Source organism: Petaurus breviceps, unplaced genomic scaffold, assembly GCF_028583685.1.
Source record: "Petaurus breviceps papuanus isolate PSGF00001 unplaced genomic scaffold, PetGlider_PUasm1.0 688, whole genome shotgun sequence".
NCBI classification, from domain to species: Eukaryota; Metazoa; Chordata; class Mammalia; order Diprotodontia; family Petauridae; genus Petaurus; species Petaurus breviceps.
In genome coordinates this window covers 7,547,821-7,571,004 of record NW_027186457.1, presented here as the reverse complement: position 1 = coordinate 7,571,004, position 23,184 = coordinate 7,547,821, and the positions used below count along the sequence as shown (strand labels likewise).

Genomic DNA, 23,184 nt, shown 5'->3' with positions numbered 1-23,184 from the left:
AATATACTACTTGGTGCATATGTTCAGTATTCATATTATTTCACTGTCTAAGGTACTTTTTAGCAAGATGTAGTTTCCTTCCTTGTCTCTTTAATTAGATCTATTTTTTGCTATTGCTTTGTCTGTGATCAGGATTACTAATCCTGCTTTCCTGTTGCTGTTGTTTTTAACTTGAGTTGAAGCTTCCTTTTTTTGTTTGTTTTTTTGGAGGGGTCCAAAAAATTATTTCTCTTCATTCTGTGGTGGCATACAAAAATGCCAGCAGACAGGAAATCCAGGGCTAGGGAACATAATTTGTGCCTGGCGGTATTTCACAGCACAGCGCTTTCTCCATGATGGCTTCTAGAAACGTTCTCTTGGAAGGGCTCAGGGAGCACAGTAGAGGCCCCGCAGCCCCAGGCCTTCCTACTGACACCTGACAAACCCTTTCACATCTTCCATAAAGCTGACGTCCCCCTGGTGCTCTAAGGCCGTGCCGAGCTCAATCAGCTTGTCTGCGAATGTGTTGTGCGCCACACGGTCTGCCCGGAAGTCCATCGAGTGATCAGGGAATCCGTGTTGAGTGTGTAGTTTGTATCCTTCGGGTCAGATTCACTGGTGGGCTGAAAGCGAACTTCCCAGGTGGAGAAGACGGCACTCTCCTCCTCTTCCTTCTGTCCAAACTCGTCCTCTGGAGGGTGGCAGTGCAGCACGAGGGCCTTCTTGGTATCGTCCTTCACAACCTCCACCACGAGGTTCGGGGTTGATGTAAGTTCAGACAATTGCTGTTCTTGGGTTTTCCGTCCCTCTGGGGGCTCATCGTCCAATGTCGGTGGGATGCTGTGGTTAATACCGAGTGTGACTGTGATCCTCTCGCCAGCTACTCTCAGGACTCGCTTGGCTTCTGTCCCCTGCACACCCAGTTCCCAATCCCCGGACATCTTGGGGAGGGATTTGTGTTTCTGGATCTTCCTCTCCCCTTTAATTTTATCTTTTCCCCTCCGCGCAGAACCCCCAGCACGTGCACGAATATAGACCAGGTGCGCTCCGCTCGGGGCGGCTGCAGGAGGCGGGGGCGCGCGGACCCCTGCCCGCTGGAGACTCCTCCTCCCAGGGGGCCTCCAAAGGCGCGCGTGGAGGCGACCACGGCGGGGCGCAGCATCGGGAGGGCGGCGGGGCGCAGGGCTTAGGGCCGCAGGACTCAACAGCAGGGACAGCAGCAGCAGGGCCATGCGGACACACGAGGAGCGGGGTGGGAACGACGGCGGGGAGCGGAGGACTGAAGTGTAAGTTTTGCTCCAGCTTTTACCACCTTTACTCCGTGTGCGTGTCTGGGCTTCAGGTGTGTTTCTTGTAAACACCATATGGTTCGATCTGTTGTTTTTAATCCACTCTACTGTATGCTTCTGTTTTGTGAGAAGAGTTCATGCCATTCCCATCCACAGTCATGATTCCCAACTGTTTCCCTCCGTCCTACTTTATCCCACATTTATACTTTTATCTCTTTTCCCACTATCCATCCTCATCAGTGCTTTACTCCTGAGCCCCTCCTCCCTCAAGCTTCCCTCCCTGATATGCCCCTCATCTTTTCTTTTCCCTTTTCCCTTGTACTTCCCTAAGAGAAGATAAATTTCTACACTCAATTGAGTGTGTATATTACTCCCTCTTTGAGCCAAAAGCAATGATAGCAATGTTTAAAGAATGCTCATCCCCTCCTTCTTTCCCTCTACTGTAATAGGTCTTTTATACCTCTCCATGTAATATAATCTACCCCCATTCTGCCTCCCTCTTTCCTTTTCTTCCAGTAAAATCCTTTTCTTTACCCCTTAAATTCTTTATATCATCACACCAAAGTCAGCTTATACCCACATTCTCTGTCTGTGTATACCCCATCTAACTGTCCTAATAGAGATACATTCTCAAGAGTTACAAATGCCATCTTCCCATCTAGGGATATAAACAATTGATATCAAATAACATGTTGTTTTTGTCCTTTTTATTTACCTTTTAATGCTCCTCATGAGTCTTGTATTTGAAGATTGTTTGCTTTTCAGTTCCAGTCTTTTTATCAGGAAAGTTTAAAGGTCCTCAATTTCATTGAAGACCCATTTTTTCCCCCTGAAAGATTATAATCAGTTTTTCTGGTTAGTTGCTGCTTCCTTGTAATCCCAAACCTTTCCCTTACAAAATACCATTTCCCAAGCCCTCTGATACTTTAATGCAGAAGCTGCTAAGTCCTGTGTAAGTCTCATTTGGCTTCTTGATATTTGAATTGTTTCTTTCTGGTTATTTACAGTATTTTTTTTCCTTGACCTGATAGTTTTCAAATTTGGCTACAATATTCCTTGGAGTTTTCATTTTGGGATTTCTTTCAGAAGGTGATTGGTAGATTCTTTCAATGACTATTTTACCCTCTGGTTCTAGGACATCAGGACAGTTTTCTTCAATAATTCCTTGAAAGATGATGGTTAGGTTCTTTTTTTGGATCATGGCTTTCAGGAAATTCAGTAATTCTTAAATTATCTCTCCTGGATCTATTTTCCAGGTCAATTTTTTTCTAATGAGGTATTTTACATTTCCTTTTTTTTTTTCATTCTTTTGATTTTGTTTGACTGATTCTTGTTAGAGTCATTAGCTTGCACTAGCCCAATTCTTATTTTTAAAGAATCATTTTCTTTAGTTAGCTTTTATACCTCCTTTTCCATTTGGGCAATTCTACTTTTTGAGCAGAGTTGGTTTTTAGGTAGAGTTGGCTTTCAGGAGTTTTCTTTAGTGCATTTTTTCCATTTGGCCAATTCTACTTTTTCAGGAATAGTTTTCTTCGGTCCTTTTTTTTTCTTTTTCCAAGCTATTGACTCCCTCTTACACAACTCTCATTTCTTTTTATGATTTTTCTTCTACCTCTTTTATTTGATTTTTAAATTATTTTTGAGCTCCTCCAAGAGGACTTTTGGGGGTGTGAGACCAATTCATATTTCCCTTTGAGGCTTTTCATGTAGGGATTTGACATTGTTGTCCTCTTTTGACTTGTGTTTTCATCTTCCTTTTTGTCATAGCAGCTTTCTATGGCCAAAGCTCTTTTGTTTTTTGTTTTTTAATATTCTAGTCTATTTCATGACTTTTGAAGTTGAGCTCTACTTCTGGGTTACTGGTGGCACTGTCCTAAGCTTCTTGTGCTGGGGACCAGGGACCTGGCCATTGACTTTCTGCTTCAGGGCTTCAGGTACTGGTGGCTTCCCCACAGCATTGGGGTGGTCTGGCCTAGTTGTGCCTGTTGTGCCCTTAGGACTAGGGCTGAGAGTTTGCCTTCTCTGCTGGGGCTGGAGGTCTTACACCTGGCCTGCTATGCTACTGGACTGCTGAGCCAGGGCCATGAGGCCTCAGTTGCTGATCTGTGCTACAGCTAAGAGCCTCCAGTTGACTTGCCTGGACATCAGCTGCAGTGAGCTGTACCACCCTTTTATGTGAGACAGAACTTTCCTGAAGTCCTTCTAAAGTATCTCAAGGAGGAAAATTGTTCCTTCCATCTTTTTGTGGGTTCTGTGGCTCCAGAATCAATTTTTTGGCTCGATTTAATGTTGTTTCTGATGAAATATGGGGAGCGCTCAGGCAACATCTTGGGCTTTTCTCAGCCATCTTGACTTTCCCTCCAGAAACTTTGACTCTTACTTACAAAACTCAAGGAAAACATAAAAAGGTAAAAAGGAAAGAGAAATCATAAGATATAAATAAGAATGAATTCTTCATGAACTGATGCTGAGTGAAGTGGGCAAAATCAGAACATTGTACACAGTAACAACAACATTGTGTGATGACCAACTGTGATCTTCTCAGCAATCCAATGATCCAAGACAACTATAAGGGATTCATGATGGAAAACACTGAACACATCCAGAGAAAGAACTCAGGAATTTGAAAGCAGATTGAAGCATACTCTTTTTCCTTTTTTTATTTCTTGTGATTTTATTCCCTTTTTGCTGAGTCTTCTTTCTCAATATGACTAAAGTGGAATTATGTTTAATAAGACTGTGCATGTAATACCTATATCAGATTACTTGCTATCTTGGGGTGGGGGAGGAAAGGGAGGCAGGGAGAAAAATTTGGAGCTTAAAGTTTTACAAAGATAAATATTGAAAACTGTCTTTACAAGTAATTGGAAAAATTCTGTTAAATAAAAAAAATATTAATATGTTTACATTCCTAGATGGGAAGATGGTACTTGTAACTCCTAAAACTTTTCTCATTTTTCAGACAATTAAAAATAATATATCTAAATGGAGGTTATTATTGTGAGTTGAATATGATGGGATGATATCTCAAAAAATAATAAATTATGGGGTAAGAAAGAGGAATTCACTGGGAAAAGGGGGAAAGGAAAAGTAGAATGGAATAAATTATCTCACACGGAAGAGGCATAAAAGACCTTTTAGAGCAGAGGGGAAGATAGAGCAGGTAAGCAGGAGCACTTAAACCTTATTCTCCTCCAAAGTGGCTGAAAGAGTGAATAACAAGCCCATTCAGTTAGGAAAGTAAGAGGAGAAATAAGAGAAAAGAAGAGGTAGTTGATAAAAGGGTGGGCATATTGGGGGAGGCATTAGTCAGAAACAAAATATTTTTGAGGGGGCTGCTAGGTGGTGCAGTGAATAAAGCATCAGACATGGAGTCAGGAGGTATGTAATTGAGTTCAAATCCAGCCTCAGACACTTAACACTTACTAGCCATGTGACCTTGGGCAAGTCACTTAACCCCAATTGCCCTGCCTTTCCCCCTCCAAAAAGCAAAAAAAAAAAAAAAAACCCAAAACATTTTTGAGGATAGACAGGGTGATAAAAGGAATTTGGATAAACATGGGAGAAAAAGGATGGAGAGAAACACACAGCAATCATAACTGTAGGGGAAAAGTATTTCTGATAAAGCCACATTTCTTAAATATATAGGGAACTGAGTCAAATTTAAATAAGAGCCTTTCCTCAATTAATAAATCATTATAGGATACAGATTTCAGACAAAGTGATCAAATCTATTTATAGTTATGTGAAAAGATGCTTAAATTAGTTTGAATTAGAGAAATGCAAATGAAAATAGCTCTGATACATTATCTCACATCTATCATATTTGCTAACATGACGGAAAAAGAAAATGGCAAATGTTGGAGGGGATGTGGGGAAATGCACTAACTCACTGTTGGTGGATTTGTGAACTGATTCAACCATTGTGGAGAGCAATTTGTTACTATACCCAAGGAGATATAAAACAACAAATACCTTTGGCCAAGCAATACTACCACTGGGTCTGTATTCCAAAGAGATATAATAAGAAAAAGAACTTATATAATATTTATAGTAGATCTTTCAGTAGTGGCAAAGAATTGGCAATTGAGGGAATGCCAATTAATGGATGAATGGCTGAACAATTTGTGGTATATAATTGTGATGAAATACTATTGAATTATAAGAAATAATGAGCAAGAAATGCTCAGAAAAACCTGGAAAGACCTACATTAACTGATGCAAAGTGAAGTGAAGAGAACCAGGAGAACGTTGAACACAGTAAAAGCAATATTGTATTATGATCAGTTATCAATAACTTGGCTATTTTCAGCAATGCAATGATCCAAGTCAGTTTGTAAGAACTTAATGAAAAATGCTTTCCATCTCCAGAGAAAGAACTGGTGGATAATAAATAGCAATTAAAGCATATTTTTAAATTTTGTTTTTCTTAGGAGTTTTTTGGGTCTGGTTTTTTTTTTACAACACAACATATCCCTAATATGGGAATATGTTCTGCGTGACTGTATATGTATAACCTATGTTAAATTTCTTGCTTTCTCAATCAATGGGAAGGAAGGGAAGGAGAGAATTTGGTACTTTGTTTAAAGATATAGATAGATATATCTTTTTTAAGTTATTTATTTATTTACTTTTAATTTACAACATTCAGCTCCACAGGCTTTTGAGTTCCAAATTTTCTCCTCCTCCTTCCCTTACCCCCACCACCCCATGGCAGCATGTAATTGGATATAGGTTCTACAAATGCCTTCACATAAAACATCAGTCAAGTTGTAAAGCAGGATTATAACCAATGAAATGAACAATGAGAAAGAAGGAACAAAACAAAACAAAAAAGAGAGAGAGAGGCAAGTAGTTTGCTTTAATCTACATTCAGAGTAAAAATCCTTATCTGGATGTGGATAACTTTTTCCATCATGAGTCCTTTAGAGTTGTCTTATAACCTTGCATAGCTGAGATGAGCCCAGTCTATCAAAGTTAGTCATCGCAGATACAATGTTGTTGTATGTTGTACACAATTTTGTAATGTTCTCTATCTCTTGTTTAATCATAAATTCTTTCCTTCTCTATGGATCTGACAGGTAACCTATTACTTTCTCTCCCAGATTGCTTACAGTATCAGCCTTTATATCTAGATTGTGAACCCATTTAGACTTTATTTTGGTGGATGGTGTAAGATATAAGTCTACACCTAGTTTCTGCCATATTATTTACAAGATTTCCTAGCAGTTTTTGTCAAATAGTGAGTTCTTATCCCAAAATCTAGGGTCTTTGGGTTTATCAAACAGTAGATTACTACAATTGTTGACTACTGTGTCTTGTGTATCTAATCTATTCCACTGATCTAGTACTCTATTCCTCAGCCAGTACCAGGTAGCTTTGATGACTGCTTCTTTATCATATAGTTTAAAATCTGGTATGGCTAGGCCCCCTTCCCTAGCATTTCTTGTCATTAATTCCCTTTATGTTCTGGACCTTTTGTTCTTCCAGATGAATTTGTTACTATTTTTTCTAGTTCTATAAAATATTTTTTTTGTTAGATTGATTGGTATGTCACAAAATAGGTAAACTAATTTAGATAAAATTGTCATTTTATTATACTAGCTCAACATAAGCATGAGCAACTGATTTTTTTCCCAGTTATTTAGATCTGACTGTATTTGTATGAAAAGGGTTTTGTAATTGCGTTCATATATTTCCTGGGTTTGTTTTGGCAGGTAGATTCCCAAATATTTTATAATGTCTACAGTAACTTTAAATGGAATTCCTCTTTGTATTTCTTACTGTTGGTCTTCATTAGAAATATATAGGAATACAGATAATTTATTTGGGTTTATTTTATACCCTGCAACTGTGCTAAATTTATTTATTACCTCAAGTAGCTTTCTACTTGATTCTCTAGGTATTCATTGTTTCTAATAAAATAAAAATATCCCTAGGAAGATTAGTACATTCTTATCTTAATTTAAATTTAGTCAGTTTGATTTGCCACTAAGACAAAAAGCACACTTAGAGAATAAGAATTTTAATGGAGCAAATGGTGAAGATGCAATTTAGAGAATTAGTTACTTTAGGGGAGAACAGGCCAGTGAAGTCTGCATGTGTCTGGGGGTTGTGTGTTTGTGTGTGTGCGCATGCCTACAATGCACATATGCACACTATGATGCAGTCTTTGGTCAGGAGGACACGGAATATGGCAGAAGAGACAATATAGAAAATAACATTGAAGATTTTGAAAGGTTGTTTTAATATTCAATATTTGTGGGTGATTTCTGTAAATAGGAGAAAAGCTTTTGGAAAGAACATTTTTTCATAGAGAAAATGTAAGTGGTTTGTGAAGTACTTGGTAGGAGAAAACTAGAAAAGAAAAATTAAATACTAGAGGGTAAACTAAATGGTATTCTTTCTGTAAGCTGTGGACAAGTATCATGCTATATGAATTCATAACCCCATGCTAGCACACATCACTTTTGAAAGCCAAGAACTCCAAAATGAGCCTCAAGTAAACAAAATAAGAGATATCTTTAAAAAAAAATTTAAGTTTAATTCAGTTGGATTATGGACCTCAAGAAGATGCCTAAGATTTGGGACCTATGGAAGGAGAATTTCCATGGGAGAGACAAAGTCCTCAGGATATCCACCTCCATTGCTAATCAGAGAGGGGCACTGTCCAATTGAGAGAGTGTATTTTGGAACCTCATGGTAGAATCTTTTCTGGGGTTGTCAATTGTCTTGTGGCAATTTTCCATTTTAACTAATTATTAATACTTAACGCTATATTAAAATATTGTAATCCTTTCTCTAAATTTCAGAATCCTGGGGAAAAGTCTCAAGAGCTTCACCATTGCTATTGTTCTGACCCTACCCTCACCCTAAAAGCCAAGCTAGTCTTTTCACATAAAAGACACTAAATAAATGCTTGCTCTTTACTATATATCTTAGATGTCTACAAGAGTCCAAATTCTGGTAAAGAGGCTGGATTCTAGCTCTAAGAATGAATTTCACCTCATACTCAGAGTTATCTGTTTCTTTGATTACCTAGGTTCATGACCGCTAGAAGGTTATTTTTATTCAAAGCTGTAGGAATAAGAATGTGAAATTCCTTTTTATTTTACTGTCCACCCTTACCTCCCACCTCTGAAGAAAACTAATGCGAGTCCAATGACTTCAAAGTTGGTCTCTGTTTCAAGTTTTCCCCTCAGCTTATGAAAAGATCACATGAAACGTCACATACTGTGACATACCTTAAGAAAATCTAGACTCGTCTTCTTCCTTCTTCCCCCTCTCCCTCAAAAAAAATGGCATGGGCCATGGAAAACCCCTGCAATATTTATCTACCAATTTGTTATCAATCATACAATGTCAAGGCTAGTTATTTTAAACTATTGCTTTTATTATAATTACACAGGATCACAAATCAGTAAGCACAAAAGGATTGTAAAATATTTTCAATGCACTAAGGAAATCAAAACTTTTTCCCCCCAAACAACATATTGTTACTTCAGAAGTATCAAAGTACATTTATAATTACATATCACTTAAAAAATCAAGTACAAAAATGAAAAGAAATGATATCTGTGTGTAGACTGTGTATGTAGAAATAGTTAAGAAATACATGAGTACAGAAATCTGCTACCTACTCTTCCTTTGCACATATTTTCAGGCACAGACCTGACATTTCTAAAAACTCATGAAGAAAGCAATTGAACATTCAGTTATTAAGATATTGGTAAACATGTTACATTAGAATGAAATGGAATTAGAATGGTTTCCTCTCTTTTAAAAACCCTGTCTTTTAAAAATGTAGTGCCATTATCCACTAAAAAACATACTATCTTATATCATTTTCTTAGTAGCTATTCTTTTAAATTTTTCAAAAAGAGTGATAAAGTAAACATACAATGGCTAAATACGTAAACACATTATTTTAGTGCAAGAATAACAAGACCTGTGATTTGACTGTGCTTTCTTGTCATCACAGTGCACTTTACACAAATTGCTACACTAGAAAGGTTAACTCCAAGAGTTCCAAAAAAAAGAAGTGCATACTAAACATTTTATAAATATATACAGTATGTATACTGTATGTAGGTGCATACATGTGCCAATGCAGATACATTAGGGATGAGAAAACCCAGTTCTATGGGGAGATCATTAAACACCTCAAAAGATAGTTCAAATATGTTTATGTTGGGGTTAACCCCAACTATATTCATCTAAGCATGTTCATCCCTAAATTTGAAAGTTAAAGGGAAATTCCATCAGTTGTTTCTTTATCCCTTCTATATACCTGTTTGCCAAGAAGACATTGATCCAAACACCAAACTGTTTTCAATTCAATCCAATCCTCAAGACATTGAGTTCAAGAGTAGTTCCTCACATTGCAAAACCTGTTAGCCCATTATTGATTTACATAATTCTATTGGCATACTGTATGTGTGCCTGAAGATGCTTACATATAAACAGACATTATGTGTTTGTAAATTAGCTTTAATGCATTCCAGTCATTTGTTTTGATTATCTACTTGATCTGGAAAGCACTAAATAGAAAGCATATATACAAATATCAAACATTAATTATTTAAACAATCCTCTTTTGTTTGCAATATAACAATTTCGACTTGAGAATGTTTGCGATTGTCTAATTAATTGCCCCAGTTCTGCAAATACCACCTTGCCCTCTCATCCAATGCAATTCAATTAAATCTGATGCAGCAAATCATTATCCAGTGTATCCTTCGTGCAAGGCATTGTACTGGGCACTATCGGGCACATGAAGATGGGGAAGACAGTCTTCCACTTAGAATGGATAGGTCAGAAATGACGATGTCATTGGTTTAATGTATTTCCATGGATTGTAAATAGGCAGGGTGAGTTGGTCAAAGCATTTTGTTGCCTGACTAGCTTAAATATGTATTTGTAAGAATAAATTGGTCTTTGTTTTATAAGCTATTGGCATTTTCTGCATTTCATATGCAAATATATAAAGAAGGACATGAATTAAGCACTCTGATGGCATTCTATCAGAGGCCATTGAATACCGCCCCCTTCCTCTTATCAGCATATGGATGATGCTAAGCTTATCTGTATACACATATTGACTTCTGATTTGACTAGACATATTTGTCAAACAACTGCTTCAACTATTTTTTCTCATGAGATCATTGAAATAAATCAAAACTCTCCATCTAAGGCATATAGACACAGCCTAAGCTAAACATCAATAGCATGCTACTAAACAATATGGGATCTTTGAAGGAATATTCCACCTACTACCTGAGTATAGCTGAGTCTAGACAGAGAACTGAATTCAAAAGGTATAATTTACTCATGTCAGCCTTCATTTATTCAGTCCAGAAAGATTTCTGGAATGCTTAGGATGTGCAGAACCCTGTTTGATTGGATTCATCTCTTAAAGTAATTATTTGACTGAGAACATATGTGTGTGTGTGTGTGTGTGTGTGTACCACACACACACACACACATATTCGTATATATGCATATTGGTGGTTTATATAAGTCAGTTTTGCAAAAATGAATCTTATCAACTAGTGCCAGAGATCACTGATTATTTCATACTTGCTTCAGTTACATCTACATGGGAAAAGATGGAGGTCTACATTTGTATAATAACAAAGAAACTGTGCCAGGGAATATATTGATGTGGTTTGTTTCGTTTTTGTATAAAGGTGATAGTATTCTTGTGTAGAATCTGGGTTTTTCCTTTTCTTTTATTCATTTTCTCACTTTCACTTCAAAAATTTACTTCATTTCTATTGAGGGAATCTGTATTCAGAAAACCCATCTCCCTGACTACCACTTAGACCATTTCTTGACCTTGGAGCAACCTAATGACTATGTCATGCCTGATTTGGTCAGGAAGATAACTAACCAGATCAATCCAACTGTTTGGAAATGTTAGCATTTTATTTCCAATAATCAGATCAGATCCAAAATTTGTCTTATTTCTGGTTCTCAAGAGGTTGTTTTTTTCTGTTTTACCTTGTCTGTTAACATTCTCTTCAGCTCCAGGTAAAGAAATGGTGAAAGAAGAAGGGAATACTTATTTTGTGGTAAGCAAACCAGTTAATGAAGACTTTTCTTATGCAAATTTACTCCCATTACAATGTAAGATTAATGAGGGTAGGTTGGGTTTTTTTTTTTTCTGACTTTGGCACCCACCACAGTGCTTTGCATATTGCATATGCTCATTGCTTAATAAATGCTCATTGGATTTGATTAGATATATGCAACCAACAATTTCGTAGGCATATAAAGAAAGTATCGGGATTTAAATCACAGTGATGTCACTTTTCCATATCACCTAATTGTATCATATTTGTATTAGACTTGGGAGAAATTACATTGAAAAATGTGTCCTAACCTACAAAACTGGAAAAGTTATACAGGAAAATCAAATTCTGGTGGACACAACAACATATCCATCAAAATTAAACACTTGTGCTTGAGTTCCCATCTGTCAAGTTGTATATTTAAAATCAGTTCTCCTTCCTAGTTAAAAGAAATTAGGCAAGAAGTGACAAGCACATTAATATCCTCTTTAAAAATCATTTCCTCAATATAAATTTCAAGGTTACGGCAAGGATTACTACATTGGTCCTAAATATACCCTTAAAGTAGAACTACATTTCTTGAGGTTGACTTGGCTGAATTTCTGTGGTAGATTTAATTAAATAGATAGTAAAGATTTACTTAAATAAATATAAAACTAAGATCATAAAACTTTTCCTTAAAATGTGTTTTCATAAAAGTTTTCATTTTTATAAGCCCGTAGTGGTTGGATTTGAAACAACATACAGCTGATGAATTTTAGGGACAGTAATTATTTTGAAGTGATAAAGACCTTTTCATAACTTCCTATAATTATGATTCTGTTTTATTATCTCACCTCCATTATGGAAAATCTTCTTACTCTTAATTTGCTTTTGCAAATATTTCCTGCATATTCACTCACACATGTATATACAAACACTTACCTTTTTTCCTTATCTTGTACAGAATTCTGAGTTTGGACATCAAAATATACATTAGCTATAAATTGTTAAAATTATCTTTAAAATATCTCAAAGGCTTGAAAGGAACTACACTGATAAAGCATTATTCAAGGTTTAGCAATATAGATTACAAAAAACTATGAAATTCTTTTATATTTGGTTTTATTGACAAGCACTGTAGCATTGCTGTCAATATCTTTTAAAAAGGAAAGCCAATATGACAGTGATGTCAAAAAACACACTTTTTTTCAAAGAATACTAAAGTGATTGTTAACGAAGAATGTCCATGCTGTCAAAGTTAAGAAGCATAGTCATTTAAATATACAAAATATATGTGATTATTTACTTTTCATTTATCCGTGGCAATACTCAAATTTTTGCTAATTCATTTTTGGAAGATATATAGCTCCTAAACAAATCCCACCATCATATACAACTGGACCCATCCCTATCCCCATCTCATTTTTTAAAAATAATTAAACAATAAAATAAAAGTCACAATTCTTTGGTTGTGGTCATGGTATCATAATTTGTTACAAAGTGAAATTCTGTGTGGAAAACTCTGACCTGAACATTTTAAAATTAATGGATGCTTCTGGAGAAATGTGATTTTTTATCTTAAATATAGCAAATTTGAAAAACATTTGAGTATACACACAAAAAAATTTCAATGTAAACAAATCTTGAATGACTTTCATAATTTCTTTTTTTCCTCAGGCAAAAAAAATAAAAACACATATCCTCTTACCTTTCATTCTTCCATTTGTCAGGAATTGTGGCTACATTGCCATGGCAAAAAAAAAAAAAGTCTTCTAGAAAACAGTATAATTCTTCAGATTCTGATATCCCTTTTCATAGTCACAGTGAACCCTGGTCTCCACTAATAAAATTAACAATGCAAGGAAGTGTATCCCTACAGACATTTCTCAAGTAAAGTTATTTTACTAGGCTAGCCAAGTATATCCTAATAACTGTCTCTGGAGAGTTGACTAACCATTATTTAATATAAACAAGAGCGTATTGAAGATAAACTCCTTAAAAACTAATGTAGCAAAAGAGATTGGTTTTAATGTGATGTGGGCATCCAAATTAGGTGCTACATGTGCATTCATTTCCTGTCAAGTTTTAATAAAAATTAAACGTAACAGATGTGCCTAATGAATATGGTGATATGCAACTTGTACCATCCCAGCACCAGATTTATTCGTATATTATACTGCTGAACAATGATTTATACTCACATGCTTTTGTACAGAAGACAAATTTAGGTGGGTAAGGAAAAGAAAACAAATTAGAGGATTACATAGAAAATAGAAAATAAATTGTTTAATACATTATATAGTAAAACTCTTGATGCCTCTGTAAATTATATATGTATCTATGTGAACTATTTCAGGTGTTTTCTTTCAATAGACTAGTAAAATATTTACATTTTAAATATCTTTTGGATTAAAAAAAAATCCTTAATAAACACACATATCTTAATTTGTTGGTAAGGTTAATTTGCCTTGGACTTATTTTAAGTAAGCACAACTGAACATGAATTTCCAAGGGCAGTGTTGTCATTTTGTCATGAGTAAAGAAGATATATGTTGACCAAAACCCTCTTAAACAGGCCTGGTGAACATCCCCCCTCCCCACCCCATACAAGTGAAATAATAGTCTTATGGAGCTTGCAGCATCTCATACTTTGTCAAATTGCAGTATCCCAAAATACTGTTTGTTGTTTCGAATATGGTGGAGGACTGTATTTCTTTGTCCCTGTATTCTTCTTCCAGCTTGGTAGAATTGGCATGCTGTCTTGTTTGCAAAGTCCCTTTTCTGTTTTCTGTCTTGCCTTGATCTCTTTGCACAAGCAGCGTTTTTTCTCAATCATCTCCATCATTGTATGGTCACCATGTAACCACTGCATGCATGCCACCTATCAAAAGAGAAAGAGCTATTATAGCATAAACAAGACTTGATCGTATGGCAGAATTTTTCCTTTTGTCAGAAGTTTGGTTTAGAAGGCCATCCGTGACAAAGATTCCTTCTTCTACTGCAAAGCTGAAAATAAATTGGTGAATATTGTACAGGAACCTAAAATAATTAGAACAGATGACAGTTACTCAGTAACAACACTTTATTCTTCCAGTTAACAGAGATTGTAATGTTATGTGACATGACCTTTTACCTGAATCATTTAGGTCTAATCAAGGAAACAGATTACTTTCCAAAGTATTCATCTCCCTATTCATACTGTATTTTTAAACTTCCTTCATTTATTCAAATGAAATACTTGAGTTTGTTCTTCTTTTAAGGAAAATCTTATTGCTTAGAAATATGGTTTAATGAGTATTGTCTAAATTCTTCTGAAATGGTTTGAAAAGTTAAAGCTTTCATTTATAAACTGCATGTTATAGAATTGAATGGTTCCTGTTACTATTTAATGACTGGTGGTACTTTGATCTAAATAATGGCCAATTATTTTAATCTTGCATCCAGAATGGTTGCCAAAATATTATATCAATTTAGTTCAAATTAAAGTTCAAAGTAATCTTTAGCAAAGAGAGTATTTTTGTTTCATATTATGACTTTATTGAATGACCAATTTGAAATTACTGATCTCTGAAGTTTCAGAAGCCAGCAAGAATCCTTGAGTTGTTTTCAGACTCAGTAATGACACCACTGTATTTGAGTCACTGGAACATAAACTTCATTTCTAGTAAAACAGACAAACAAAACCAAAACAAAACACCTAAGCATATACATACACAAATATTTGAGAATGGAAAGATGTTTACCAACTGGAAGAATGAGAGAAGGTGTAATAGAGATGGGAGAATACGAGTGTTGCATTTAGAGTCAGGATGAAGTGTGCTCAAATCTCATCTTCACCACTTACCAGCTTTCTGATCTTGGATATTACTTTACTTCTTTGGGACTCCATGACCTCATCTATAAAAGGAGAGGGTTGAAACTGATGGCCTCCAAATCCCTTCCAAATCATGAAGCATAGATAGAAATTCAATAGGCAAAGTTGGGAAAGGAAGAAATTCCCAGCATATAGTGTGATGAAAGACACAAAGGAAAAATAATAGAGGGCATATTTGGGGAATAGAGAGGATTCTCAGTTTGCTGGATGTTATAGTATATCAAAGGAAGCAATATGAAATGGATTAGTAGGGTGGTGCCACATTTTGAACTGCAGGTAGGAAAACTGAACTTTACTCAGAAAATGGCAACTATTGAACATTTTTGAGCATAAGAATGGCATGATGCTATTATACAGACACACACACTGTGTGAGTATGTATATGTGTATATATGCATGTGTGTACATACATGTATGTGTGCATAGGTATGCGTGTATATGTATGTGTGACTATGTGTGTATAGTCTGCCAGTAGTGCCAAAGATGGAGTGGAGGCAGAAATAGAGTAAGAAGATGGGAGATCTGACTACACAGAAATCTGTCTCTGAATTATGGAAAGGAAAGGCCTCTGATCTAATGATAAAATATTATTCCAATGTCTCATGGTGGTTTGGGGACTATCCTGGGTCACAAAGAATGTCAGTAGAAAACAAATTGGGAATATTTTGAGTATAGGCCCAGTGCTCAACTATTCAGCTGTCATGTGAGGACCAGCACAGTCAAGTCCAAAGAGGCCCATCACCAGAAGAATTGCCACAGCTGATAAATTTGCTCATAGCAATTTACAAAAAAACAACCACTGGTACATGCAAGAGCTATTAATTTCATTGGTAGCTGATGTACTTGACCCACACAATGATAACTCAAATCTTTTGAGGTTTGAAGGATGCAGCTAAGAGAGAATATAGACTAATACTTTTATAGATTTAGAAAAGGAGTCCCCTATATGCTTCTTACCCATACCAAACATTATTCACAACAGGTGAGAAACTGACAGCAGGTTGAATAGTTTACTTCAAATATATGGGCATTGATTGTAGTTTTCTTCACCATTTACTCCTTTAATTCTTATGGGTTATGGGGAGCCATCAGTGTTATGACAGACAAGTTAGTTAGGTGATATAGTGAACACAACACTGGACTTCAAAATCAAAAAGTCATAAATTTGAAACCTGCTTTCAACTATGTAACAGTTGTGTGACCAGAGGAAAATCACATAACCTCTGTCTTAATTTCTTTATCTGTAAAAACAGCACCACTTGGGGTGGCGAGGTGGCACAGTAAGTAAAGGGCCAGCCCCAGAGTCAGAAGGACCTGAGTTCGGTTCCGGCCTCAGACACTTAACACCCACAAACAAAAACACTAGCCATGTAACCTTGGGTAAGTTACTTAACCCCAATTGCCCTCCAAAAGGCAAAAAAAAAAAAAATAGCACCACTCTTACAGCATCCTAAGGATCAAGTGATTTAACACATAAAGTGCTTTGCAAATCTGAAAGTATTATCTAAACAGAAGTTTGTTGTTTTTCCTTACCTAAAGTCTTAGGAACAGGCTGACTATGTTTAGAAGGGACTATAACCAGTTTGCGCAAAAAATGATATATTTTTTTCAGCTATAGCAATGAACTAAGTCCATTTCTCAGGAACTGTGATATTTTGTTGCTCGAAGGATGAAATTACAGATATTCAAATAACTAAGCTGAGTTTTAAAATTTATTTTTGTTGTCTTTTATATTACCACTCAATAAATGCTTTAAGTATTCATTTATAATTTTAAAAAGTTTTCAAAATGACAACAATGTTAATACAGTTCGCAGCATATAGGCATTTCTTTTTTTTTTTTTTTAAAGCAATCGGGGTTAAGTAACTTGCTCAAGGTTACACGACCAGTTATTTCTGGGTGTGGTGCTGAGTATCTGAGCCCAGATTTGATCTTCAGGTCATCCGGACACTGGAACCTGTGCTCTTACTCGCTCAGCCACCTGGCCACCCCTAAGCTATTGGGGTTAAGTAACCTGCTCCAGGTTACACGGCCAGGTGTTTCTGTGTGGGTGCTAAGTGTCTGAGCCCGGGATTCGATCTCCAGGTCATCCCGACACTGGAGCTGGTGCTCTTACTCGCTGTGCTACCTGGCTGCCCCTATATAGGCATTTTTAATAAATGCTTGTTAACTCTTGATTTAGTGCTAAATGTCAATAATGTCACATTCTGTCTACCAAAAATAGGTGAGTGCTTAAGCTTCAGTTTTATTAATGAATATGTTTCTAGTGATGATTATTAATGAAGAAGGACCTCTGACTTGGAAAGCTACTTTCAATATAAAAATATATTATATCAAAGAGAGGTTAGACTTATTTTGCCAAATGTTACAAGGCAGGATTGGGAATATGGAAGTTATGTAAAGGCAATTCAGGCTATATAGAAGGGGAAAAAAAGACCTAGAAATTTTAGGTGTGTTCAATTTAGAATGGGTTGGAGGGGATTATTAAATCCCCATTACTGGAGGTATTTAGGTAGATTTAAGGTGATCACTTAGCAGTAAAATTACAAAGAATTGTTGTTCATTTTTTTTTTCTATTCAGGTGTATTTTGTATTAGATGACTTTGTAAAGCTGTTCCAATTCTTGACATGATCTGAATAAGCATTATGAGTAAAGCCCCCAAATGAATTCTGGAGTTCAGAGACTGAGCATCAGGAAATGAGGGTTTAAGTCATATTTCTTATACTTACTGAAACTCCAAAGACAACACCCTTTTAGATGTACAAATATCAACTTTAGTAGGTATGTTGCAGAATGCTAAGACTTACTTATTATGCTGTATGACTCACTACAGATATAATAGTATAAATATGCAGCAGTATCGAGAAGGTTCAACAGAGTACACAACTTCATGGTCATGTCTGGTTCTATTTTTGCTCTAGTCTTTATATTTTAACTGTTTCTCCTGCCTGTTATGTGAACAAACAATACCACATATGGAGAAAACTGATGAATGTCAAAGTAAAATGACTTTGGTATAAAATAGGTACTCCATAAGGTAGGGATCATTTGGTTTTTATCTTTGAATATATAGCACCTACCACAGTGTCTGGCATATAATAGGCTCTTAATTGATGCTTGCTGGTTGATTGATTATAGAGACAAGGCAATGTAGTGAACAGAACTCTACTAAACTTGGGCTCAATATTCACTCATATCATTAATTATTTCACTGTAGACAAGTTATCCAACTTCAATTGTCTTGCGTTTCCTCCTCCTTTGTGAAAAAGAATACTTACTTTCTAAGCTGTATCAAAATCACTCTGTATAAATTACAATTATTATTATAACAATGTCAGAATTCTCATGCTGTTGGAATTATTATGACCTCATTAAATATATATCCTGTTTAGTCTACAATTATTTTTAATGAGTATCATTTAATTTCTGAGGCTACATAGATTCAGCTTTTAATTACTTATGTCCAGGCTGGCTGATCTGTAGTCTACATGAAACAAATTTTCAATCACAGATTGGCCTCTATGTGTTGACCATTCAGTGCCAGACTATTATCCCTTGCTACTCAACCACGTATATGTGTGAATGGTACCATCTGCACTGCTATCTTGTATCCATGTGGTCTATGCCACCGGCTGGGAAAGAACCCAAGGGTCTCACAATATCCTTGCTTTCTTCCTCATCTTTCAAAATGCCTTTTCAGAATTAGCCAGGCATGGCAGCAGGTTTTTGTAGGCAGCAAGGAGGAACAGAGATGAGGGATAATGGAATGAAGTACTTGAGGAAGACGTGTGACATTGTGAGTAGTCACCAGAGGTCACATAGAATTAGAGATACTTGCTTCTTCTCTCTTCTTTTACTTTGGAGGGAATAGGATGACCCTTGCTATTTATATGGATTAGATCAGTAAGTAGCTATTGCCAATCAATAATCTTATGGGCTAGATTAATCTAATTCTCCAGATGCTACACTGTGCCTCTCTTAATGAAGATAATTGAAAGTGTATCATATTTTTCCTGTTTTACTGCTCAATCCTAATTCCTGGGCATTATGGTGAAATAGTGACCTTCAGTTCCTAAAAGTCATGGCCAGTGGAAATGAAATCTGGAAGGTTCTATCAAATTAGAAAATACAAGTATGGAGACAGACTCTGCATAAGTGATCTGAGACCTAGTTGATCTAAGTGCAGCAAAGCTCACCACTGTAAGACTAGGCATGAGGGGATGAATGCTTTTGTAGTTTTTGTGGTTTCATCAGTTTATGAAGAAGATTCTAGAAGGCCTTTCAAAATGGTTTTCTGTCTTAGCAGAGGAGTGCCCACAAAGAGAGTTCTAGATCTTCTGAAACACCACTGCCCATGTTAAAATATCCATTCTGCCAGTTTATTAGCCATTTTGCTTGATATAAAAATGGTAGAGGGGGAAAGAGTGGGATCACAGAGATTATATTATTTCCTCTCCCTTACTTCTCCCCCCACCTTCACCCTTCCCACATAGAGGATGTAATTGGGAAGAATGTATTTCAAAAATAATATCATAGCGGTGGCTAGGTGGTGCAGTGAATAGAGTACTGGCCTTGGAGTCAGGAGGACCTGAGCGGCCTCAGAAACTTAACACAAAACTAGCCATGTGACCTTGGGCAAGTCACTTAACCCCAATTGCCCTGTATTCCCCCCTCCAAAAACCAAAAAGAAAAATTAAAAAAAAATAAGAAGCATATCATAGAACTCTCCAAATGTCAATTCCTTGATTGAAAGATATTTGCCTAATGAAAATCTTGATTTTTATCATTTTAATTCTTTTGTTTTTATCATTTTAATTGCTTTGAGTTATGAATAAAATTTAATTGAGATGACAGTACAAATCAAAGAAAACGGACCCGTTTGTCTTTCCAAAATATTATCCATTTGATTATGCATGTATGTATATATGCATATGTATATATAGAGAGATTATATATGTACATACACACATATATATGCCTGAAAAACATATACTATCCCAGATTACTTGTAACCTCTAAAATAATTTTAATTCATATTTAATAATGTTTTAAGGATAGCAAATACAGCCTTTTGAGATATTTAGTGCATGACTCATCATTTTTATTTCATAGCTAGAAAACTTAAGCACTGAAGGGCTAATGGCTTTACCAGGGTGACAAAGCTATTAAGTTCAGAAATCATAGAACTTAGAACTAGAAGAGTCCTTAAAGTATATTTAATCAAGGTCTCTCCTTTCATAGATAAGAAAATTGAATACCTGAGAGAGGTAACTTTGTTACTTTTCCAAGGTCATACATCTACTGAATGATAGAGCTTGTCTTTGAACCCAGGTCCTGAATCCAAAACCAGAGATCTTTCCATTATACCATGTGGTGTCATTTATTTCATTACTTTTGATTTGCAAAATATTAAAAGACCACAGGACAGATTTTTTATATGTTATAACAACAGATGTGCTCCTAAGCACATCACATTAGGACATAGTGTATTTCAGCACCAAGGACAATTCACACTCAAAGTGCATACTTACTGTGTGTAGTGCTAACTTTTTCTTTAACATTAGAACACATTTTCATAAATAGAAAATGGATTAATAGGCAATGTAAATGTTGTTATTACAGGTCCAATCTTGGAGTTAGGACTGTCTTGCCTCTAACATACTCAGTGACGATAGAAAAATTCCATAAGCATATCAGGCAACTCACATCATCTTTTAAGTCACAGATGAGTTGCTATTCTATATTGGTAAGGAAATTTTTCACACTAAAAGATCTATATTATCGATATAATCAGAGATATGGGCAAAAATATGATAAAAGAGAAAGATGAAACAAAGTGAAATATCTATCCATGGCAAGCCTAAGGTTATCAGGAAAAAAAATAACTTGTCAAAGAAAATGGTGTGATAAAGTGAAGTTAGACTAAAAATACTGATTTAATAATTATGTACATGTCATTCTTGGATTATATTAGACAAGACATATCAATGTCACTGTCTAGTGTTTTTTCATAAATTTTCAATTTAATCCATAATAACATCTTAGAAATTAAGTGCTGTATTCCTAGATTGTCTGAATTCGTTCTACTTTCTTCATAATTACCCCAAAGGAGTTCATTTGAAAATCACATGTTGACTGGAAGATGAAACAGAATTTTCCTCTCTGTTTTTGTTCTACAATTCAATATCTCAAAAGTTATTCTAGATTTTTGTTGTTTGGATTTCTAAAATACTTTGCTATGAAATTATATGCTATTGCTTATTAAGAGACAGGGGTGATGGCTTCTACCCTTGTTGGATTTCTTTCCGCTCTTATTGAATAAACAAGGTAGAATCTCATAAAATATAATCTGTGAAGCAAGGCTCTTCAATATATAGAGAAATATATCTCCAAGATTATGATGTGTCAGAGTATGTAATTGGTTTTCCTATTTCATTTGTTTGAGATTTTTAAAATGTACAATTAAAATATAATTTTGTGTATTTTTATATTTTTCTTATTTATATTATGTTAATATAATATATTATGTATATAATTTTATATATTTATAATAAAACTATAATTTTTATATGTAAGTAAAGTCACATATAAATTGTGATAAGTACAAGAAATGCTTTTTGACAGATAAAAGGATAGTGTCTATGCTGGTTGAAATGAAAGATGAAAGTAGAAGACCTTGGGTTACTACTCACTTACTTTTCACCATAAGAGGATCCAACTACCATTGCTTCTTCTTCCCATTGGCCTCTAAATATGGTTTCTGTCAGTAATTCAAGTGAGTAGCAATATTTTCTAAAGTTATTTGACTAGTATGGTAAAAAGGACATTGGGTTTGGATTCAAAGGTTATAGGTTCAATTGTGTTTCTCCCCCTCAGTAGAAGTGTGAGGTTGGGCCATTTGCTTTATCTCTTAGAGCCTTCATTTCCTCATCTATGAAATTAATATATTCAACCATGTGATCTCCAAAGTTCTTTGCAGCTCTAATTCTATAATTAAATGATCCTGTGATGTCTTGAGAATAAGTCGCATAAGAAATGAGACAGCTAGGTGATACAGTGACTAGAGCACTAGGCCTGGAGTTAGGAAGATCTGAGTTAAATCCAGTCTCAGACACTAGTTGTGTGATTTGGGGTAAAACACTTAAAACCTGTTTACCTCAGTTACCTCATTTGTAAAATGAACAGGAAATGGATATGCTAAACTATTCTAGTATTTTTGGCAAGAAAACCCCAAATGGGGTCATGAAGGGTTGGACATAACAGAACAACATCAGCAGAAAGCATAAAAATAATTGGATGCTATCAATGTTGTGTTTGTATACATGTATACACATATGTATATATATATACACACATATGTGTGTGTATATACACAGACATACACATATACATATTTATATCTAATAAAAGTAAATGTGTCAACTTATTAACGAGTTCTTCCAACATTGTTCAATTCACGTAAGGTAAGGTCTAGTAATATGGTAATCAAAAAATTTGAATTTTGGGGTGGCTAGGTGGTGTGGTGAATAGAGCATGGGCCCTGGAGTCAGGAGGAACTGAGTTCAAATCAGGCCTTCGAAAATTAACACTTAACCAGCCCTGTGATTTTGGGCAAGTCCCTTAACCCCAATCGCCCCTCCAAAAATTTTTAAAAAAAAGCAAAATTTTAATTTTAACCCAAATTAATTAAGGTAAAAACTCTTTCAGCAAGTCATTTCTACATTTCTGCCACCTGCTATTCTACCAAAAAAAAGTTGGGGGAATAATGTAAGCAAAGAGAAAATGCTATTTTGAATTCTTCTTATAGAAGATTAAACACATACTCCTTTACTAATTTCATAATTCATAGGATCAAAATATAGAAACTTAGAGATCATTTATTCTATTCCCTTTACTTCACACTTAAGAAAACTGAGACCCATTTGGTGAAGTGACTTTTCCAAAGTCACACAGGTAGCAAAGGACAGAGCAAGGATACAAACCCAA

The 23,184-nt window shown here is 35.5% G+C and overlaps 1 protein-coding gene and 1 pseudogene across 1 annotated transcript in view; both read right to left on the bottom strand.

The window, feature by feature from the left end:
• Window positions 1–405: 405 nt before the first annotated feature.
• LOC138174245 (complement component 1 Q subcomponent-binding protein, mitochondrial pseudogene) lies at window positions 406–1,211 on the bottom strand (annotated as a pseudogene).
• Window positions 1,212–10,783: 9,572 nt separating this feature from the next.
• NYAP2 (neuronal tyrosine-phosphorylated phosphoinositide-3-kinase adaptor 2) overlaps window positions 10,784–23,184 on the bottom strand; it is a 333,767-nt gene continuing 321,366 nt past the window's right edge. The window contains exon 8 of the mRNA XM_069104545.1: window positions 10,784–14,204. Coding sequence (XP_068960646.1) covers window positions 13,977–14,204 — 228 coding nt within the window. The 3' untranslated portion in view covers window positions 10,784–13,976. The remainder of the gene's footprint in view (window positions 14,205–23,184) is intronic.